General features: G+C 34.5%; 1 protein-coding gene across 3 annotated transcripts in view; it reads left to right on the top strand.

Moving 5' to 3' along the window:
- Positions 1-24041, top strand: part of ZNF385D (zinc finger protein 385D) — a 389701-nt gene that overhangs the window by 235848 nt on the left and 129812 nt on the right. The window contains exon 1 of one of the 3 annotated variants that reach the window (XM_085226336.1): positions 1152-1527. The exons of the other annotated variants lie outside the window; for them this stretch is intronic. Within the exon in view, the coding sequence (XP_085082462.1) occupies positions 1506-1527 (22 nt within the window). The 5' untranslated portion in view covers positions 1152-1505. Of the gene's footprint in view, positions 1-1151; positions 1528-24041 lie in introns of those variants that run through there. 3 annotated transcript variants of the gene reach the window in all.

Genomic DNA, 24041 nt, shown 5'->3' with positions numbered 1-24041 from the left:
TTGTGCTGTTGACTGTTCTGCAGCAACTGGAGCACTCCTCGGCCACTGTGTTGGTGGGATAATTTTGCTCTAAGTGATTGGACCTCATGAAATTGTAGTTACTGCGTGGAGCTCTTACAAATAATAAATGGAGACTTAAATGAATTATACTTGTCATCCTCTTTCCTGTAGAATGAAAGCATTCATCCCATTAGATCCTATTGTAATGAAATAAACACTTCAGCATACTGTCCATTATTTTTTTTAACCTTTATTTAGTTTAAGTGTATTATCAGTGATAGATGCCAGACTGACAGCAGGAAACCAATGTTCTCTATGGATTCATAGACAATGTATAACACGTACATAAATACAGACCACATAGCCTTTGTCATACTGCCACGCGAGTGCACATCAGATCCACGCCAAAGCACTATGTGTGGATAGTGGAGAGTATTTGGTACCCAGGTGTTTGATCTTTCTTCCTCTGTATCTGCCAGCAAATGTATCAGTTCTTAAAGCAGCAGGGCCTGTGTGGAGACCTATTTACAAGAAACTTAGGACCGCTCCATTTGTCACAGCACAATAAAATAGCTACCAGCTGCTAATGACTTATCAACCTGGACTGGGAAGGAACTGGAGACCCAGAGGGTGAAAGGTGATAAACTCCATTACAAATCTTTACTGCCACATATCTCCTGTCCTCACACTTTGTTACTGAGGCGAAAAAACCTTAGTTTTAAAAATCAGTTTGACTCCACAGAAATCGAAAAATGTATTTGTCAGTTCCTTTTTAAAAATAGAAGCAGTCTGGACTTCATCAACACTTGGGTTAAAATCATTTATTGATATGAAGCTATTGATTAAAAAAAATCTATATAAAGCAAATAAGAAGTCCTAGGGAAGATGACGTTGCAAAGTGCATCTTTATTATGAAGTTGGAAAATCAGGGCACTTGGGGCTTTCTTGGAGCCCATCCTTCACAGAAAAATAACAACATACACTTTGTCTTTTCCATCTATTATGTAATTGAGCATGTTATGTCACTGAGTGCAATGTCTGGGAAAAAAAAAAAAAAAAAGCTATACGATTTTGAAAGCGCTTTTTTTTCCCTCTTTCCCTTCCGCCCCCTGCCGCTCCTATTTCCCCCCCCCTCCAGCCAGCGTTAGGGTAAGCAGGATATTAGAGTACCTCATTGCGAGCTCGATACAGAAAAGATTTGTTTGTAGTACTCATAGTCCTGATGTCACAGGCAGAGCAAGGACATCAGAAGGAGGAGTCAGATTACAGTAAGAATGGGCAGTGCAGCATGCAGCCAGAGTAAATGCTAAATCAGACAGGGATTGTATCAGGGATAAGAAGACTGCCTGCAAAGCGCTCATCCTGAGGAGGCACACTGCTTGCTCACGCTTCTTATGCTGGGAAATTTCCACATAATGTAGAATGAAAGAGCTCTGTTTTACATGTCAGCCCTGTGCGGGAGCTAATGCTGAATACACAGCGGTGGGATCCTGACTGCATGATTAATGAGAAACATAATGTATTTTGGTAAGTGTTAACTGTGATGTAATTCTGCTTCTGCTCATATTATCAATAGGAGTGATTATTATAAATTTCTGATTCAAGAACATTTCGTGCCGACGCACACCTAAGACTGACAACTAGGAAATCATATTGGCTGTGCAGTTTGAAAGGATTCCATTGTCTGGGAAATTTTCTGTTTGAATGGGTTACCGCTTAGTCTGAGAAGCTTTGAAAATAAGCTAAATAGGATGAAATCATCCTCGGTTTGTTTTAAATGAACTTGTATTTCATCTGCTGAGAGGGGAAGACAAATCACTGGGAGGGATGGGAAGTTTTAGACGAACTTAATGAAATGGGTGAGCTACTACTGCTCTGATTTTGGTTTGGAGGCACAGTTAGTGTTAGGATTTCATTCAGCTTTTAGTTTGAAGAATTCAAAGACACGGAAAAGAAACAGTGCTTTATGTGCAGTGGTGTATTTGCTGGCTATTCTGTGTTATGCAGATCACCAATGTGGAGTTTGCTTCTAGCATAACACAAAATGCATGTTTTTTTAAGCCTTTAGAGGTCACAGAGCTGTAAAATATTTGTGCAGAGTTTAGTTTTGTAGCTTGATGGAAATCTTCCTCAGCCTTACAGCTGGGCTGGCTGCATATCCTAAAAACATGCTAGAGCATAGAGCTATGCCTAAGCAGTGTAGTGCTGCAGTACTGGGATGGAATGTACGATTACCATATAATGCTGCAAGTTCAGACTGCTCAATAGCAGAAAATAAAATGAAAAATAAAAAATAAAGTGCCATTCTGGAAAAGATACTACTCCTGGCTGCCTGAAGAGTCATCTAGCCTCAGTGTTAATTTATAACTGCATAATATATAAAATGAATGCACAGCGGAGTTGGCTTTTTTCTGGGACATTCAGCAGCTTACTCAATTTCATTAAATATTGAATCAAGAGTTCACTTCAAGCTGTATGAGAAGTATTTTCATAATATTCTGAGCCTTCTCATGCAAGTATTGTGCTCTATGATATGCTAGGCATTATTTTTCCTTGTTTTCATAAAACTAAAAATAATGGGGGGGGTTTTTAGTAGAGAAACCCGTAGATCAATTTTTGTTGTAAACTGCCCAAACAGCAAAAAATATGAATTGCCGAGTTCTCAGAACTCTTTTGAGTTCCTTTTGAAGGTGAATTTGCAATGTTTTAGCTTTACTACATTTTCCAAAGACTGAGAAAGAATATCCAAGTGTTACAGTTTTAGGTTTGAGTTCTCATCAGCGTTAAAAACGTGTGATGTTAAGTAATATTTTTTTTGTTTCTGTTTGGTTATTGCATTTTATACTTTTTTCTACCTTTTAGTATGATTTTATGGGACGTATGGGTTTATTTATTTATTTATTAACAACCAATTCTACAATTTTTTTGTATGAATAAGACAGAAGTTCCTGTTACCTGAAGTTACGTGGGTTAGAGTATTAGGTCTATGTTAGCTGGACAGCTATTAATTTTATCCTTTTGTTTCTTTTTCAGAAATACATAACACCAAAATAAGCTTAATTACTCTTATTTCTTTCAAAGATACAGAATCCTGATGTGTGTGCATTTATTTTCTTGTGTAAAACAAGATTTTAATTGGAACGAACTGGAGTGTGCTCTCTCTGTATTGTAGGTAGTCTCCCTTTTGAGACCAGAACTAAAAGTTTCTGCTAGGCAATGTGCTGTGTTCAGTCTGAAGCTTCCTTAAATTTTAAATGAATATTCTCTTTTCTGTCTTTTGCATAATGAAGCATGATCTAATAGGGATAGTAATTACCTGCGGTTGTTCTTGATGTTTTCCTGGTATGCCTGTGAGAAATCAGAGTGTCTGTAATCTCACCTGTCTCTGTTGTAACAGCGGTTGCACAAAGCAGCATTGCACAAATCCAAGCGAAAGCTAGACTGCGTACATCACGCGTCCATGCTGACTTGAAATTACTGTAGCCATTATCTTGGCAATATCATATTTTTATTTTTACTGGAGGGAAAAAAATCCTTTCAATTAGTAAAGAATTCTGGGATATTTATGCATGCTGATATTGAGCCACCTAAAGAATAGGAAGGGAAAAAAAATTGACTTGTTTTTGTGCATCTTGTTTTTCTGGGTTTTCTTGTCTAATTGGTACTGATGTAATGTAGTGTTTTGGTTAACGTGCATACAAGGCTGAAGTAAGTACAGAAATGGAAAGTAAACCTAGGCCTTTTAAAAATATTATTCATATGTAGCAAGGATTAGTGGATGAAGTGAGTTTTGGAAGCATCAGAGAGAAAAGTTACTAAATTCTGAAATCAATCATGGTGTCTCTTGTTCTCTTTAAACACGTAGCTTGGAAGATTTGATACTGAAGTAATGTATGTTCTATTATTTGTGCAGAGCCTTCAAATAATTATACTAATGGTGATCCATCTAATTACATATGCCTTTCTTTTCTCTTGCACTGGAATTTTGATGGAGTGGCTTCAATAATTGCTAGTTTTCACTCCCTGTGTTGTGCTTTAGAGCCTGCTGTTTGGTCACCTTGGATACATTTGTTACTTATTCTTTTGGTTTTGCATTCATCATCTTGAGTTGAACAGAAATGTGGAATTTTAATAATAATAAAAATCCTACAAAATGATGTAATGTGTTTATAGGGAAAGCCAAAAGCCAATGAAAATAATAAATATCTGTTACATGCTTCAACAGGTAAATATTTTACACTTAAAAACATAAATACTTCCCCGCAAAGCAACTTTTGCATGCATTTCTCATTGAGCTGGTAATTTAGAGTAAGGTTATAAGTCACTTGTGTCTGTTCTCAGCAGACCGGAGAGGAGTAACGCTGGGTAGCTGTCAGTACAAAGTGACAACCTCTGCTCACATGAAGGCTCTGCTGTGACCGCTTGGTGTACGTAACTGTGCACTTCCACCTCTACCATAAAAGGTCCCATGGGCACCACTGCCTCAGCTCAGCCGCTTTGCCAGTGCAATGCATTGCTCCAATTCCTGGATGGGGTGGGCTTATCTGCAAGTGTGGCAGACGCTGTGCTGGGGCAAGGCTGGGTGAAAAGTGCCTCCTCTTTTCCCAAGCTAGATGGGGATGGGGGGAGAGCTTTTGGTGTGTGCTGTACATCACCGTGGTATGTGGTGGTCATCCACTGAAGGAGACACTGCGGTGATACTGCAGTTATGGGACAGCGAGCACTGCTCTTGAAAGCTCAGTAAACTCTTAATGGAGTTGGGAACAAAGCCAATCCTGTAAACCACCAGACTACCTGCCCCCACATCCCAATACCTTGTTTTTACTGAAGAAACAAACAAACATAAAAACCCAAAAACAACAACAACAACAAAAAATAAAAAAGGGAGAGTGGAACCTTGTAGAGTGACTGTGAGCTCCCAAAGCCTGTCTTCTTTTTTTGTTTGTGTTGCTTTTCCTTGCCACTTAAGTAACTTCTTTGCTCAATGTTTTCATTCAGATTATACATGAAATCTAACATATCAGGATAGAAATGAGTATTGTATGGGATAAAATACAACCCATAACAATCAAATTTTGCCTGAAAAAGCCATTATCTTTCTGTTTGCATGTTAGCTGTTTTCATTTTCAGTGTTGCTTTTTTTTTCCAGCTAATATTGTAGAGTGTAGTAATTCATCTGCATACATGCTACTATTCTGAGTATCACTTTTTATTTCTGGAACACTTTCTTGTAGAAGAGATTCATGATGGATGAGTCATGGAAGAAAAAATACCCCCCACACCCAAATCTCACCACCTCTTTAAAGAAAACACACATTGTGCAAACCAAACAACCAAAATAACCCGTTTCAGCAGTTTTAGTGAAATTATTTAGTCACCAGTTTGTTTTTAGGAGGTTATACTCTTCTTCAGTTAGACACTGCAGAGGCCTTTCACTGCATTTCTGTTTGTCTTCATTTAAGGCAGGATGAATCAGTGATGATAAGGCTATGCTTTTAAAGTGTTTTGAGAAATGCAGATACTGGATTGTGAACTGTGCTCTATTTTATCACCAGACATCTGCAATAAGAAAGTGTAGTAAATATGGAATGGATGTTGAAAGTGACAGAGGAATTCAGCTGAGCGAGCTAATATAGAGGAGCTAAAAATCTGCAGGAGCCTTACGTTTATATTTGGAATTTTACGGTTTTCTGGGCAGTTTTTATCTTGAAACAGTGAATAATGATTAATGCAAATATACATAAGAGCAACAATTAAAAAAAAAAATCCTGTTGATTATATGAACTGTTCTGCACTAGGTTATATTCCTTTAGATTCTGTTGTGGAAACAGTTCATTTAAAATATCTCTAATTAGTACGTTGCCATAAATTAAAGGTGATTTCACCATTTTACAAAAAAAAAAAAAAAATCTGACTGCCAATGTTACCCTTTTTATGAGTGGCATAACTGCTACAAGACCAAAATCACAACTAATGGTTTATGGCTTCAGTAGTGAAGAATAGGTCACAGATGCTTCAGCTGAAGATCTTTTAACAAAAATGTGCATGTGCATATGAGCATATGAATGTGCATCCATGCTTTAACTGGAGTGATGGTGGAATCCCTTCTACCACCTTTTCTCAGCGCACATCTTACTTCTGTTAAGAAACGAAACATTAAGTTGAAACTATATGCTTTAAAATTCTTTGCAACATCATGCTTCCATCCTTCTTCAACTTTTTTTTTTCCTAAATGATGACTCATGCCATCTTTTTCTATATAGATTTTTAAAATAATGAGATTGAGTGCAGAATTATCTCTGAGTTCTATGGCTTCTATCTCTTGGTGTCTGTGTGCAAATATCCTTCCATGTAAATGGATTTTGTTTCATAATCTGATGGCAGTCTTAGAAATTCTTGGAATTACTAAAACATTAATCAGGTTCCAGGAATACTTTTTTAAAAAACTTTTTAAAGTTCATTAAGCTAAACATAATAATAACTCTTTAAAAAGAGGAAATAAATTTGAACACAATAAAGGAAATATTTCAATTTGCTAGTAGATCATGAAAAGTTCTTGAAATGCAGTGAAGACCATAAGAACTTTAATTTTCAAAACTGGTTATTGCATATAATATACTGCAAAGATTAGTATTGCAGCTGAAATTGCATGGAGGATTGGTGGTAACATTCAGAGAAAGTGCAGCAAAAGAGATTGGATAGAAATATGAAAGCCTGAAATATCTGAGCTTTTACTTAAACCTAATTTCTGGGGTCTAAACTGAGAAGAATTTTCTCTGCTTCAGTGTTACACCATAACATCTTCAAGCCAAATTCTGTAAGTCAGTCTATATTCTCACTGCTTTTAGCAGTAGTCCCTGCAGAGCCTGTGTGGAGGTGAAAAATCTTTTCCGTGAAGTTGTAGTATGAGTGTATTCCTATATATTTAGACCTCTTTGCTTGTTTTGTTGATCACTTTAAATTCATTAGCCCAGTGCTAATGAACATGTTCACTTTGAAGTTTTTTTTTTTTTTTTTTTTTTTTTTTTTTGTGTGTTGTGTGTGTTGTGTACATATGCATAGTGATCTCTGGTTACAAGCATGCTATGACAGCATAAAGAAGTTGGCAAGGGTCTGAATGAAATATGAAATAAGAAAATGTAACTGTAATTTGAAGTAGGAATTGTAAGGAAGGCTTTTATGAAAGCTCAATTATTAAACACTTTTGCCTCATGTTAACATCTCTGTCAATATGGTTCTCTCTCTTTTAATGCTTTGAAATTATATCCATTTAATACTTCTTTAAGTTTGAAAAAATAGTAAGATATTTTGAGTCCTTATCTAGAGTATTTAAACAAATGTTCTCTCTCTCTCTTTCTGTGTTGACAAAGGTTGCACGTAATTTCAAAAAGTTGGGGTTAGATAAAATTTATTTATTAAAAATGCGACTGTCTGGTGGAACCAGTTGTTCAGAGATCATGAGAAATTCTCCCATTGCTACGGGATCAGCTCTAATACCCATCCAACTTATTTGCTATATTTTATAATCTCTGCTGATGTAAAACCATAATGTACCATTTATTTTTCAAGTGAAGCTTGAAAAGCTCCTCAGATATGGTAGCATATCTTCATCTCTGAAAGAGTTACAAGAAATACAAAAGTGAGATTAACTTGAAGTGTTTGACCATTTGAAATTTTAGTATATGCTTAGGATCTCAGATTATGGCTTTTTTTGTGTGCATGTGTGTGTGGTATATATTATTATGGTGTTATTATGTTTTATTTCTTATAATGCAAACTGACAGCTTCTTCCCTGGTTGTCTACTTCAGAAAACAAGTTAGTCTAAAAATTAGGGTTATGCTAGAAGACTGTCTCTGAGTAATAAAACCTGCTTTCTGAAGAGCAAAGGAAAAACAAACAAACAAAAAACACCTGGGCTTCATTTCTTCTTTGATTATTACTTCATAGTGGTTATTTTATTTGTTTACCTTTGTACTGTAATTGAAAAAGTAGGTGGACAGTCCAGTTCATTCAAAATTAAAGCCAGGAATTTTTTTATACCTTCTTAGCTTCTTTTGTTCCTGTTGACCTTGTTTACTCGGTTTGTTTACTACAGAGTATAGTAACTGATGAAGATGGAGAGAGATAATGGCTGTGTTTTCCAATACATTTACCCGTCATTGAATTAGGGATCAATATTGAATGGAGGGGGAAAAAAGAGGCCAAAAAAAAAAAAGAAAAAAAGAACCTTGGCCAGATTTGCAATTGTTAAATGCACAAGGAAAGAGGAGATGGGGAAGAAGCAAGTCTAGGCTCTGCAAGCAATATTAATGCTCTTCTTGTAGAGCCAAGTCATATTTCAGTAGTGACCTGGGGCTCTATTCTGTCTATAGTGTAATGTTTAGCAAATTAGTTTTGTTTTGTTTTGTTTTTGTTTTTTACTGGTATTTACTTGTGAAAAACAATTCACTCACCTGCTGTCAAAATCAGCCAAATACCAGGAGTATTTTGTTTACCAGATATATGACTATTGCATGGCAAGTACACTGTTCTTTTTCAGTTGTTTCTAGTACACGATGCTGCTGTAAGCAGCAAATTTTTCAAAAGTGGAGGTTACACGAGCTTGCCTGCTTCTAGGTAGCACAGGAAAAAAGGAAAACAAAAAAAAACAAAACCGAACCTTTGCTTCAAACCTTCATCTATTATTTTCAGTAGCCATTTTTATTTCTTTAGTAAGAAGTAAAAATGAACAAGCGTACATGAAGGTTAACCTACTTAAGTTTGCTGGGCTTGTGAAGCTTATATTCTAGTAAGCCAAGCAGGCTATAAATTGGTTTGTATGATAGTATATTTTAAAGTCTTTTCCTTCTTGTCTCTTTCTCTGTCTGAGGGCATAGCAGTCACTACAACATTGGTTCTGTGTTTCAATGTTTTGTTGTTGTTTTGGTTGTTTTTTTTCCTAGTATACTTATGTGCTTTTAGCATTCAAGACATTATGTAATCATTTACAAACATTTGTCTCGCCAATCCTGGCCACAGTCTGTCTACCTTTTAAAATTGCTTATTTAGTCCTCCATTGCACATGCAGTGCTAGGGCATTTACATTACTCTTCTAATAATATGTTTAATTTCTATAGGCTTAGTTTTTAGTAGCACTGATCCACACAGTATGATCATTCCCTTTCTTTCTTTACTAAGAAAGATTCTGAATTATTTTTTTCATTTCAGTTGAGTGGGTGTAACAATTTTCTATATATTTGTCTATGCCTGGTACTTTTCTATTTTTTTTTTTTAATCATTAATTCTTTGCAATATTCTTTTTAAATATCAAATATAGCCTTTTGCTTAGGTGTATCTGACAATTCTACTTAATGATAATTAGCAGCCCACCATTTGGGTTCCTGGGAGTTCAGTAGCAGCTGGACATCTACATCTCTTTAGATATGATGGATAGAATGGATAGAAAGCACATTGCTTTGCAAAAATGCCTGTCTATCATCAGATCAATGTTCATGTGATGAATAACCCTTCATATTAGCATTTTGACATTTAGTTCTACATTCTCTACCAGTGCATTCAGCAAATTATCTTCCAAATATAAACAGATTTTCAAGGTAAAAAAAAAAAGTCAGTCAAACAAGGACACTGCTACAAAATAAATAACCCTGCAGGTATGTGCATTCACATAAATGAGCTTACTCATTTATATATGCGGTAAAACAAACAGTGAAAGACTGAAAACACAAGAAAAAAAAACCACAAAGTAACATCTGAAATCTCTTTAACAGTATAGATATAATTGAAATGTGGCTATGGAAAGTCTTAGTGAAATGTATATAAACTCTGCAGCTGGAGGAAGGTAAGCAGGCAGCAGGTAAACCCTTGCTGCAGCAGAATGGTACTGACTGCACCATCCCACAGGAGCACCCTTAAATGACCAAACAAGGCTGCTCTGTTTTGCCCTTGGTGACTAACTTGAAGCAAAATTGTTATCATATAACATCAGCATGTAGAAAAGAAAATTTGGTAGTTAATCTCTGAAGGAAATGAACAGTGACACACATTGCTGTGGACATGCAGACAACTCTATAGAATTTAGGTAGGTAGTACATGTGTAGAACAACATTTTTATTTCTTTTTGTCCCGTGTACTGATTTTAGTTATTCAAATATGCCTAAAGTTGTCCACATAGTGAGCAAAAGCACCACGGAATTCTCTCAGATTGGCATATAATGCTTAGCATTAATAGAACAATAACAATTCATGCTTCTAATATATTCTTCTGCTTGTTCTGTGTTTGTGTGATTTGTTTATGCTTTTTTGTGATTTTTCTAGCATGAAGACTCCTTCACAAGTATGTTCACAAAAACAAAACAACAAATTACATGATGTTTTATAGTAATTTATTAAATGAGTTTTTATATTAAAAGCTATAGCAGCATGTTTTCAGCAATACAAAACTCACTTTAGATTCATCCAGCCTGGAAGCAGAAATAGTGCCATTTGACCTTACTGTGTCGTCAAATGAATTACAAATGTTTTATATCAAATATCTGTTCGAGAGACTCCCGCTGAGCTAATATCTGCAAATTCATGAAGATAAAAAGATGTAATGTTAATTCTAAATTATTAGACCATTTTAGGAAGATCATAGTAATAATTTGCCAATGTTAGTAGAGAATGTTTACAATAGTAGATAAGTTAATCTTTACAGGAATCTTTCCAAGCTGCCTATGATAAGCAGAGCTCCAGTTTTGCAGGTTTTTCCATCTGTGTAGCCAACTTATAGTAAATAACGTATGGAATCTGAGGTAATATTGCTGCTCTCTCTGGAAGAAGTTGGGCTGTTTTTGAAATTTATTGATATGTATATATGGCAGCTGTTAGCAGTTCCAAAAAATATCTCTTAGAAGTTAAAGGATTTTTCATCAAAAATTGAGCTTTCCTCACTGATGTTATTTTACTGAGACAATTTGTTCTTCACAGTGAAGGAGGAAGTATTTGGAAAGTAATTATTATTTGTAATGAACTGTGGAAAGTGTGGGACTGTTTTAATAGATTTGCTAGAACTCGATTTCAGTTACTGGATGTAACGTGCTGGCCCCCAGTAAAGTAAGAGTTTCAACTGTGCTGGAAATATTAAATTAGACCTGGTCTAATTAAGTCAACTGACAAATCATTTGTAACAGTTCAGTTTAATATCTCCTATAACTTCAAATGTGAATTAAGTGCTCTTTATAAATCTTAAATTGATATCAAGAGCATAGTCAGATTTTGGAAGATGCTTGGACAACATAACTGGAGTGGAGAACAGTGGCATGCCCAGCAGCCATACATTTCTTCCTGATCAGGCTGGAAATACAGGCGAGGAGGTCTTACTTGATTATGTCTACTCAAACAATCCTGTCTCCTTGTGAGAAGAAATACTGAATATGGTGGGAATACAAGCTGACATGACTGGACAATTTGAATTTTCCTGACAAGTTGTACAAGAAGCCACGCTTATGGGAAAATGCAGTGATGCTTGTGAGGAGTTGATGTATGTATATAGGGTGAGGCCCATTCACAGTAGTAGATTTCTAGTTCTGTTAGGTGCTTGCAGACATACGTTGCCTTACATTTTGCTTTAGTATGATATAACCCCCCTGTGAAATGTCTCATATTTCTTCTGTGGGGCTGAAAACCAAATTAGATCTTGTTTGGAATAAAAAAAGACAGAATTTGGCTTTTTCCTTCCAGTATGATGTTTGGTAGCACAATAAATTAAAAAAAGCAGTATGTAAAGATAAGCCTTTTTATCAAAAAAATAGCAGAAGAGAGGGTTAAGGGACATAGCTGTAGCGTCTTTGTCTCATACTCCCTTGAAGAGTGGTTGGCTCACTCGTATTTTAACCCATTTTTGTATTGGAATTTTGTATTGGAATTATAATATATATGTATTCATATTACATGTTTTTATATATTATTAAATGTATTTGTGTGTATGTATAATATTCAGAGAATTTACAATCTTTGATTTTTCTGCTTTGCAACTTCAAAAATAAAAAAATAATTATGTGGCTAAAGTGACAGGAGCATGTTTTAATAATAAAATTAAAATTTGCAAAGATGCCTTCCAGCTGCCTAAGCCAAGGCTGACAATTTCTGGAAACAGGTGGAAGCATTTATATTAGGTTAATATAAAAGAGATGTCTAGAGTATTCTGGTTTAACTTTTTTAAACTCCAACTTTCTTACACTGAATTACAACAGTTATAACTACTAACTTGCTCAGGCTCTTCTTGCTGTTCTTGGGTCTTCACCAACCTTGGTACTCTGAGTCTACATAGACTTAGTAGCACGACTGGTCTGAGTGTTGGTAATCAGTGTCAGACAATGCACAGTGAAGCAAGGTAAATGTGAAGTTGTTCCCTTGTTTTGTGTTCCCACTTTAGTTGCAGCTTTAAGCACTTAATAATGTTTCTGTTAATGCTGTTGGTGTTTGACCATACGTGCAGACATCAGTTTTACCACTTTTGAAATAGCATATGTTAAGACAGCTGAACACCTGAGTCATTTAGCTGTCCAATGTGAACTGAAGCGATAATTTAAGTGAGATTTAAAACGTAGATGTTGTTTAATTTTTATTATTATTATTATTATTATTTTTTTTACATATGGTAGTTAATAGAATTTATATAGTAACAGCAAAAAGCTCTGTGGTCTTTTTTAACCCATTCTGAGTACAATTTTTCTGTCTGAAGAGTATAATGAAGAAATTCTGACACTCCCTATTTAAATGCTATCTTTATTCACACAAGATTACCACATATTGCCTAGGAGTATATGTGAAACAGAAAAGCCAGAAATACAGGTTTTTAAAATATATTTAGATGCTGTTTTTTTTAATTGCATAATGAAGGCAATCCCACTATGAAGCTATACATACTCGATATTTGAGACTGAAGAGTAGAGAGTGGTGCCAGTCTTATGCAGATATGTTGACACAAGAACTGTGTGAGCATCAGTGCTTTGGGCCTGAAGAAGGATGTACAGATCTTAACTTAAATTTTATCATGGCTTGGTCTGCACCTGCTAAAATTTTCGCAAGAGTTTCAGGTTAACACGCCCAAAACACTCTACCGTGAATCAGGTGATTTATGTTTAGTTGCAATTCCAGATCTGCAAAACTGGCATGAGTATAGGCTTTGGAATGCAACCCTTATACAGGCAAGCTGTGTTTGGTTTCAGATTTCTTAGAGACTTACATGTGAAATTGTTTCATTGCATGAATTGATACCTCTGACAGATTCAACAGTAGTGATAGATTTTCTTTAGTATTACAGCACAAACTAATACCCACTGTAACTCTGCTTTAGTGACCAGAGTTATATTAGGTTGGAACTGGACCACTTTTCCTCAGCGTTGTTTTTTTCAGTAAGTTTATTCTTCCTTGAATGCCATGCCTATATCCAACAAGGATATTTTTGTCTCTGGAATAATCTGATTATTTTTTAAAAGATATAACATCATAAAGAAAATATAGAAGCCTTGGTACATCTTTGGTAAAATACTTAGAGTTACTTCATTTTCATCTTAGATTATCTGCTTCATGATGCATTTCTTTTCTTATGCTTGGTGTTATATGATTTTATTTTGCTTTATTAAAAAAATGTACCAAATTCTCAATTATGCAAATAATTGTAAATAAATCATCTTCTGTGTATTGTCATGTGGCTCAAGTACTTGAAGCTTTGATTTATCCTTCAAATTGAGCATCTTTGGTTTAAAAAAAAGTAGCATTTTTCTTTGTTTAAAACTCATTGTTATTGAATCTTGAATTTTTAGTCAGATGGAGTCATGCAAGTAAGAAAGACTCTACTTCTGCCTTCATGAATTAAGAAAGAATTTACTCTTCTGATGCCATAACTCTGATGGGCGGGATTTGTATAGTTAAATATATGTTGAATTATTTTCAGAATAGAGGTTAGTCTGCGGCTTTTTGAATCCTTGCATTTTTGTAGTAATTTAAGAACTGGTTTATCACTTCACTGGTTTAGTATAATTCAATTTTCTTGGAAATGTGTTATAATGTTACCTTTTTCTTATGGACATCAAGATGATTAGAGTATATTAGACTTTCTCCATTCTTTAACAGAGTGGGAAAATAGGGGAGGGATCCAACTTGTCTGCGCACAGCTCCATTGTAGGCTCTTTGTGCCCTGCCCTATTAGCTTCCCAGATAATGTAAGGTTCTTTTGATCAGACTAATATATCAAATTTATTAAAAAGCAAAGGTGCTAAAGTTTTGAGGGTAGTGACTTTCTCATCTTCTGTAATAAAATCATACTGAGTAATCACTTGAACTATTTGATATACAATTCAATTAAATAAATGTCTGTTGCCTAACTTGAGTGTTTCACTATTCTAATTTGAAAAAAAAAAAAATTATAGAGTATTAGGAACATGAAGCATTATGTAATGCAAAGAAGTCAAATGTTGTTTCTAACTTCATCCCAAATCACCAAAGGAAAGCAATGCAGAAACATTAAAAGGATCAGAGCAAATACTTCCTTATATAACTTAGTCAATAACATCTGGAATTAAAATATCAAGAGTGCAGATTATGAAGATGCATCATTGTGATCCTTCTGATCTACATGATATATCAGAAAAGCAGGCATATAATTTTTCTCTTCTTGATATTATATTTTATGATATGTGGCTTCAAGGCCTAGTAATAGTGACTTAGGAAAAAAAAAATACATTCGCTTTAGTATTTCTCAAATAACTGTGATACTTAGGAGAACGTAGGAAACTTAGAAGTTTTCTGTTTTGTTTTGTCTTTGTGGCAGAGGGAGGCATAAAAATAAACTAAACTATGTCAACTAAGAACTTTTTTTTTTCCCTTTGGAAAGATAGTTTTAGTGTTGTATGCCCAAGGCTTGATTTTTTTTTTTATTTTTATTTTTTTTTCCCCTCAAGCCCTTTAGTAGGGAGGTAGATGAAGGATAACCTTTGAATTAAATGAACTGAAATGTTTAAGAGAGCTTGTTTTTGCATTAGGCTTGTTTCTAGATATATTTATATACTTACTCCAAGAAATGCTGAGTTTTAGGCTGAATAAATGTGTATGTCTAATCTAAGTTTTAGGTTTGCAAAAAGTGAAATTTTCATAGCTTATAACTTCAAGTAAATATTCTAAACAGTGTGATTGCATGAGGAGAAAGGATGCTTTCTAGAAAGTTATTGAAATATTTTTCTCCTATACTTAGTTCCCAAGACAGGATCTGTACTACAGCATATTGCCTTGACAAGACCAGAATGTAACTAGGCTGACTGAAGAGCAGAACAGGAATGGTATTATTACTTGAGGTCTTCTCATATTTCTCTTTCTTTAGAAGTTTTAGACCATGGGTGTCAACCCTTTTGGTTTGCCTGGGCTTGGTTGGGGAATTGTCTTGGGCTGCGTATAAAATATATAGTTAATGTATGTAAGTTACAAAACTTAATTATTATATTTTATATTAAAATGTAAAAAAAAAAAAATTATCAGAATGAAAAGCAAGGCTGTATATTTATGACTCACACGTTTAGGCAATGTATCAAAATACATAAAATTGTTTACCAGAACCTGACCTTATCATAATTGAATTTCAAACACTGTGCTTTAAAGCATAGCACAGATAAGTTGATTTTCACCTTGAAGATGCAAATTTAACTCAAATAAATGAACAGTCAAATCCACTAAGAATGCTAAATCTGTGGCACAAATTTTGTTTCCATAAATGACTTGATTTCATTTTGCAAATCATAAGTTCCTTTTAGCATTTTACACAAACTTAGTCACCTTACTTCGGAAAATAAATGAAATCCCAAAATTATCAGTCATACTTTTAAGGAACATCAGTACTTTCATTTATTGCTGAAGTAATATAAAATTTGAAATAATAGTTTTACTCTCCAAACTTTTTCAATAAATTTTCCTGTTTCTTCAGTTAACCTGCTATAGCCTGGTGAGTCAAATTGATTGTAGAAAGATAAGTTTTTTACCAAGACAAATTTCCATGCATTACTTAATAAACTTACCACCGGTAAATGTTTTAATATTTTTAAAATCAGATTTGCTATCACTTAATTAACTTTTGTAGTAGAGTTCTTCTGACTTGTAATCAAAAAAAAAAAATTGAGATGACAGACATTTTTCAGTTCTGCTACTCTGTCTTTATGAAGCATTCTTTGATATGCATCAAACTTGGCAGTGTATTTTTGCATATAATGCCTTACTGAGTTTTAATTTTTGAAAACTAATGTATTTCCTTGCAAATTAAGCCTAGTGCCTTATTATTTGTCTCGAGAAAAAATGCTCATCTGTCTATTTTTCATCAAATAACTTTCATCCACTATTTTCCTTTTTTTTTTTTTTAATTGTTTTCTTTTAAGATGGCTTTTTATAAAAAGTGCTACCTTATTTGTTCTTATTTTAGAAGTTCTCCCCAATAAAATACTATGTGAAGATATACAAGTTACTATCTTACAGACTTCTCTTCTTGGATATCAGCTGTGTGGTCAACTCTGACAACGTATGACAAAATCTCTGTCAGAACCTACAAAAATAATTTTCTTTCTGGATAAGGAAAATGTTCTGAATAATAACATGAATTTTTCATGAAACGATTTTCTGTCATGAGATAAAAAATGCTCCTAAATGCTCCTAAGGAAAATCTAGATAAAACAGAAAATAATAATAAAAAAAAAAACAACCTCAAAGAAATATGAACCATTATTAAGTTATGCCTGGCTCTTGGCGAATAATTTATGCCACTAAACTGAAACTTTGTGTGTAAATATAAGTGGACTATAATCAATAGAATTACCCACCAATGAGCACAATTTATATTAGCCAGGGGCAGGGATTCCCATTCATTAAATCTGTGGAGTACATGCCTTTATCTATTTCCATGGATGCAGCCTGGAGCATCCCGCATGTCATGGATTAGATAAATTGGGCCTGTCATGTCTATGATTCTGGAAAATAGGACAAAAATTTATTTTGTCCTTTGTGTCTTGTTGGCAAAAGCAGTGGTACTTTCCTTCCGTCTATGGAGAATGACAGGAGAAAATTTTCCTTTCTTGTTAATTTTTTTGAAATTCCAGGCACACATAATGCAAAACCAGAGTCTGTCAGCATTTTCACAGGTATCAAAAGGACAGTTGGATTACTAACTTCCACATATTCTATTTCTCAAACCTATTGCTGAATCAACTCTCAGATGTAGGTTTGCCAAAATTGAAATTTCCATAGCGTTTATTTATAAATACCCGTTTTATTAGAACTTCTTGACAAAAAATCTGTTCACTTTCTCAGAAAGACTCTAACTCTATGGTTGACAGATTTATGTAGGATGCTGGAAATGCAAGCTTAGTTCTTTTGTGAAGTTAATAGACATCTACACAAATATAAACCACTCCAAAAAGAGATTATTGTGCGATCTCCTCAGTTAATCAACAGCCCAAGCTCTGGGATGCTTCCCTGAGGCCTTGGGAATTTATAGGGCAGACTTCAATACGGGCACTTGATTAAAATACATATTGTCCTTAATTTCTTTTTCTTTTTTTTTTTTTTTTTTTTTTTAACTTTTATAAGGGTTTGCAACCATAATAACTAGGCATAAGAGTGCAGTCTACGTACACATCTGTAGACAAGACGAATTCTAAAGAACTTTATCACAGATAAAGATTGAATATGTTTTTTGTCCCTCTTCTGTTTACAATCAGTGGCATCCTGAAGAAAAGCAGCAGCAAATATTTCCCCCTTGCTAAACCCAATGTTCAGAATTGCAATCTAGAATTTCTAATCACTTGTATCTCCAGCTTTTGTCAAACAAATAGGGAATGGACAGTGCTCAACAAAGCAAAGATAATAAGAAAATCAGTGATAATTTGCATTTTGTGGTGAATTAAATGACTCATCATATTGGAAGGCAAGAATCATGTTAGTGTGTATATTTTTATGTTGCATGTGTGCCTAACTTTTGTTACTGTACTTAACCTTCCATTTGTGGCAGTAGGGTAACAAAGTAATGTCTGATTTTACATCGCTGTAAGACAGTATAAGGTAAAGTGAGCTCAACTACTTCATGCTGAGGGGAGTAATTCTAATCAAATTTCCAAGTATTCAGGTAGTACTAAGCAGAAGGTAGGAAGATATTTCTCCCCTTAGACTACAATTGGCCAGTTTATTAATTTAATTATTGCCCGCTGAAGAATATCCAGAAATTAGTCACTGTTGGACACAGTGCACCTGTGCTTCGAAGGGGGCATAAAAGGTCTGTTCCAGTAAGGCTCAAGCTTAACAGTTAAATAGACATTTTATCCTTTCCTTTCCTTATCTTTGCAGGAACAACAGACTGCAAAGAACTGTCTGTTTTTTGCTTTCCCTCTCAACACAAAGGAAGGGTTGGCTGCTAGAATAACTTCAATTTTTCATCAGCTTCTTTTTCCAGAAAGTTATGGTAACAGAGCCTCAGGCTCTTATGTTTTTGTTTTTGTTGTTGTTTTGTTTTGTCTTGTTTTGTTTTTGCACAAACAGCTCTATCTCCTGAGGGCTGAACTGGTTTAGTTTCATTAAAGTCTAGAGGAGGTTTTATGAAAAGTAATGGGTTGGGGTTCAGAGACAGTCAGGCCATGTGATCTACTAATTTGTTCTGATCTTATGCTCTGAGAAAGAATACTGTCAAATATATTTGTGTTTGCTCATTTGGTTTACTTTTCTTTTAGAACTTCAGATATTTCATTCAGAGTGGGAATTTTATTAGTGAGGAAAGTACTTAAGTAACTTGAAGTATTTTTAGTTTAGGAATGCATGTGCGAAAAGAATAAAATTTTGTATAATTTTTCTTAAATATTTTTCAAGCTGCCATGGACTGAATGGTGCTTTTGCCTCTCCTTTAAAACATGTTTTGGTCTAGTGTATCTGTGGCTGTATTTCATTATCTGCTCATAAATCCTGTGCAACTGATCCTTTCTTTCTCCTCATTAATGTTCAGTAAGAAATGATACCATTTACCCTTTTGTCTACATGTGAAAAACCATAAACATAATCGTTTTAAGCATTTATGTGGGCTAGTTGTGTGAATCAAAATTCTGAGGCTATAATAGTTCCTGATGTATAAGCATTTTTATTTATGCATGGCAAAGACTAATGAAAAATATGTATCCTAGTAGATGTTTATATATTTTTTTAATGCACATATATATAGTCTGTGAAGTCAGTTCACAGGGTAATCTTGCCCCAGTCTGTGCAACACTGGCATATATTCACTGGGTTACAAAATGTCACAATCCCTATTGAGTGTTATCTGTAAGAACAATGCCAAGTGAATGTACAGAATTGCAGATGACTCTTTTCAACACCTCTTTCCCTGCTTCCCTTCCTCTCTCTCCATGAATCAAACTTTCACCTGACTTCACTTCTTTCACTGCAATTCTGCCATCCTTCTCCTAACATAGCAACATCCCAAGTCTATTTACCTATTTTCAATAAAACAACATTAGTTTGACAACTTGCAGAACAAAGTGATGCTCCCCAAACATGCAAGGACTATTGACATGTTCACTTAACCTTGCACTATGCAGTTAAAATGTGTAAAAATCCTACTTCAAGTGAATTATTAATAAAATTTGGCTATATTAAGCTTTTCCAAGGCTAAGTCAAAGAGGCATTGCTGCACAGCACTATCCTCATAGCCAGTGTGCTACTACTGTGTGCACATTTCATTATATTAGTTATTTATTTATCTCAATGGTATGCCTGTTTCTTGCATAGACATCAGAAGTTAATCATTATTTCTTTCGTAAGCATACTTTTGAAAAATGACACCTCAAAATTTGCAAATATATTCATAATGAAAAATTATTTGAAAATAAGTTTGCAAAATTGTATCCTTCTGATTGATAACCGTTGGAAATCTGTGCTTATTATACAATAAAAATGACTTTCATATAAACATTAGAAAAATCCAACTGAAGAATATACTGAGTCAAAGATTTTTTTTTAATGTCAGAAAGTGTAATTATTGTGCTTTTTATAATATTTAGATCAGGCTTGTATTTTTAATTCATTTATTTACTGTGATTTTTTCTTTTGTCATGGTTAGGATCTCTTAGGACTCTGACCCTAGAGAACACACTCAGCTTGACTATGAATGTACAGGCTGGAAATCACGTTATGAGCTGCTGCTTTATGTAGAATTAGCTAGTCAAGAGGAAGATCTCATAGTCAGAAGAAAAAAAAAAAAAAGGGAAAGCTGGTGTTGTCTGATATCCAGACAAACTTTTCTGGCCTGGCATTACTGCTTAGTGATAAGAATGGTGAGATAATGCTGTGTATGTGTAGCCCACTTCAGGCATGGCAGGCTTTTAATTTCTTTGGATTCACCCTTACTAAAGAAAGAGTAAAGTTGCACAAAACAACCAGTGCAGCCAGTGAGGAACTTTGGAACAGATTTCCTGAATCTGGGTGAAAGTGTGTTCTTTTCGTTATGAGACTAATATCTGTGGAAGCGGTCATAGCACAAGATTTAGGGACCTATGGCTCATTTTCTTGGTCTTCCACATTAGTAGGTGATTTATACTGTCTTGGTGTTACAGCTGAAAAATTTAGTTAATTTCTTAATAAATGGGAGTCTCTTGACAATTGATAACAGAATTATGTGAGAAAAATAATGTTTCTTCACGTTACTGGGCATTTTTCACTTTATTTTTTTCTTTAAGACAGGTGCAAATCAAAAGTTTTTGCACGCTCGAGAAGATAAGAGCTGAAGGCCTTGAACATTTTGCTTGTTGGTCTCTAAAGCCATGATGCTAGCACTCTTGGTCTATTTCCCTGTTAACTGTTGTGGTTGGTGCTTGCTATGGATGGCTGATAAGCAATGTGGCCAACCTGGCAGATTTCTTCTTGTTTCCTTCTAAGTGAAGCAGACAGAATTTAACAGAAAGTGGAACACTTGTTTGGGATCATTTAACTTTCAGTGATATAATGGCTTCCAAAAGGGGGGAATATGTGTATACACACACACACACACTTATCTTACCAACTGCAGTAAAACCTCAAAGGATTCTGAAGAGCTCAATTATACAGGTCATGTCCCTCTTGCTAAAATAAAAAGCTTGATTGATGCCCTCATGTAATTTGTAATCCATAGAAGATGTTGCCTGTAGAGCGTTAGTAGAATTCATTGCTAGGTAGTGTTAAATGTTGAAATTAAGGTCATGCTTTTTTAGTACATTTTTTTTAACAAAAATAATTTGATTTAGTAAAATGTTTCCTGTGGGCCATACTATATTCTAGGTATAAGGTTCGAGTGTGATTTGGAGTTCAGAGAGGCTTTGACATGAGCTTCCTTCATCCTTGAGAGGATATGGTTACAATTCTGCGTGCTTTGTTCCTATTCAGACGAGCTAGTCCTTATTGTCTGTAGATCAGTGACACCTTTCCATTATTGTGTATGGATAATGGCAGTGGAACAGGAGGGAATAAAATCACAAGTAGGATGTGGGAATCTGAGCTTCTTTATCAAAAGGGCAATAATTAAAGGAGTATTCATGCAAATTTGTCTGTATTTTCCCCATTCTCCATTGTTAATAACAGTTTTATGGTATTCTACACAACTAAAAAAAAAAAATAATTAAAGAATATACTCCTTTATGTAGATTACATTTGGTACATTTTCAGTCAAAAATCTTGTGTTAGCATATACAATTTTACATTTTTAAAAATGCTATGATTGTAAAAGAAAAGACAAAAAAAGAAAAAAAAAAAAACAACCAAAAGAACGATGCATAGCTGGAGGCTTCTAAAGCTAATAGAAGCTAATAATAAAAATAAAGAGTTCTTTTCATAAGCTAGCTCACTTTGCAAGAATCACAGAACAAATATTGTCTCTAGACAAAATAATACTTTGAATAGCAGCAAGTGACCAGAGCTGAATCAAATTTTCCAGGTGAATAGTGTGTGTGCAGAAAAAAATGCACTCTATAAATAAATAGTGGGTACTGAGTTGTGCCAAGCTGCAAGAGTTTTAGGAACCATTAACATATTTTTGTAGTGAGTCGTACTGAATTGGTGTGGCTTGGATTTTTCTAATTTGCCAAAATATAAATAATAAAAAAAAGGGTTAAGTATCTAAGCAACAAATAAAGAACTTCATTTGAGGTGCAAGAAATACTGTAGTGAAACAGAAATATTTCACTTACATAGTGATTTCATTTCTTTCTTTTTTTCTCCTCTAAATGTTGATGGGAGCTTTTCAGCTTTGGCCAGTGAACTGAAAAAACTATTAACAAGGGTCTCCACAGCTGGGACAGTGCTTGCATTCGCCACACGGTGTATATGATCATCAGGTTGTCTCAGAAAAAGCAGCGGGATAGAAACTGATGTGACTGCAACTTCATTCTGAGAGTTCTTCCTTTCCAGTGGGTGTCAAGTGCTTAATGTTGTTGACTTGTTTTTTCTTTTTTTCTTTTTTTTTTCTTTTTTTTTTCCTCATGAAACTAAGTGGAATCACATGAAACAATATTGTGTTCAAAGGTAGATATTATAATGCTTCAAGTATATTTGAGAGCATTTTGTGGTGAAAACACTCTCAAAAAAAAAAAGTCCTCTGAACAATGTAGCAGTTGAAATCACTTTAAGATCCTCATCTTCTCTTCTGAAAAAAAAAGCATGCAAAATAAATAAATAAATATGGATTAGAACAACAACAAACAACAAAAAAACAAGCCACCACCACCACCAACAAAGAAAAACTCAGAAGAAACTGAGTTCTGAAACTATGAGTGGGAGTGGTCAGAACATACATTTCATGATCAATAAATTCTCAACAGACATCGTGTTATTAGGTAGCACATTATGTCATTTTCGTCCATATACCATAATATGGGGATAAGTATAAGCTATTAAAATCAAAGATTCAAGATTAAAATATGTATCCATATATGTAGATAAAAGGCACCAGTTGCATATGAGCTTTCTGTATTATGAGTTCATATTTTAATCACTTGAATATAAGTACTCATAAGTAACTTGGTGTTTAGTAAACCCTGCTCTACCTGATTTAGATGGCACTGCTTGCAACAGAACTGAATTTACCTTAGAAATGACAATCTAGCAGTTCTTCAGCAGATCTTACTAAAATAAGCTGTTCCAAAATTGGAAACCATTCTACCGTGATGGAAGCGGGTACCCTGATGACAGTAGGTTATAACAAAATTACAAATTACATTAAGCTAGAATATCCCTAAAAGCCAGATTTGCAATTCATATCACATTGCCTGTATTACATCCTGAAGGTTATTCTTTTGTCTTTGAATGTCTTTAAATTTCCCATCTTAGCAGATTGTGTGAAGACATAAATGGTGTGCCTACCATTTTTGAGAAAGAAAACTCATTATCTTTCATGTCTAGATAACCATTCTTAATTGCTTACATCTTTATTTTGATTAAGAAGAAAATTCATTCATGCCCACTCTGCCTTTTCTTTGACTCACAGGCGAACTAAATTTCTAAAGATTTTAAAGTTCTAGCTGGAACTGAGTTAACCAATTGTAAACTTCTTAGCTTTTATCAGAATATAAACTCCCCCATGCCCCTTTTCTTTAAAATAGTCTGAGTGAATAATCCTCTTTTGGCTCAAGCTCTCTAAAATATATTTTAATCCTTACTGTGTGTATACTGACAGATAGTAGGATCTTGCATTAAAAATAATAATGATAATCATGATACTTTTTGAAGTTACCCTTTAAGTTACATGAAAATTACCTTTTAAGCTAGAAATCGATACATTCCATCTATTTGCACTGAATCATGTGAATTTGAAAGGTACTCTGAGCTTCTATCAAGGCAGAGTGTGTAATTTTTTTGACCTTCAATAAGCTTTCATAGAAATATTTGGAGAAGTGGGTGATGGAGAGAAAACCTTGGGAATATCCATGTGCTGGAGAAATGACATTATGTTACTCGAAACAAACAGATTCCAGGATGGATGAGAAGTTGAATATTGGTTTAGGATGTTTCTGATGTA

Source organism: Meleagris gallopavo, chromosome 6, assembly GCF_905368555.1.
Source record: "Meleagris gallopavo chromosome 6, MGAL_WU_HG_1.1, whole genome shotgun sequence".
In the NCBI taxonomy this organism is placed as follows: Eukaryota; Metazoa; Chordata; class Aves; order Galliformes; family Phasianidae; genus Meleagris; species Meleagris gallopavo.
Note: the sequence above shows the minus strand (reverse complement) of the source record. Positions and strands in the feature narration are given on the sequence as shown.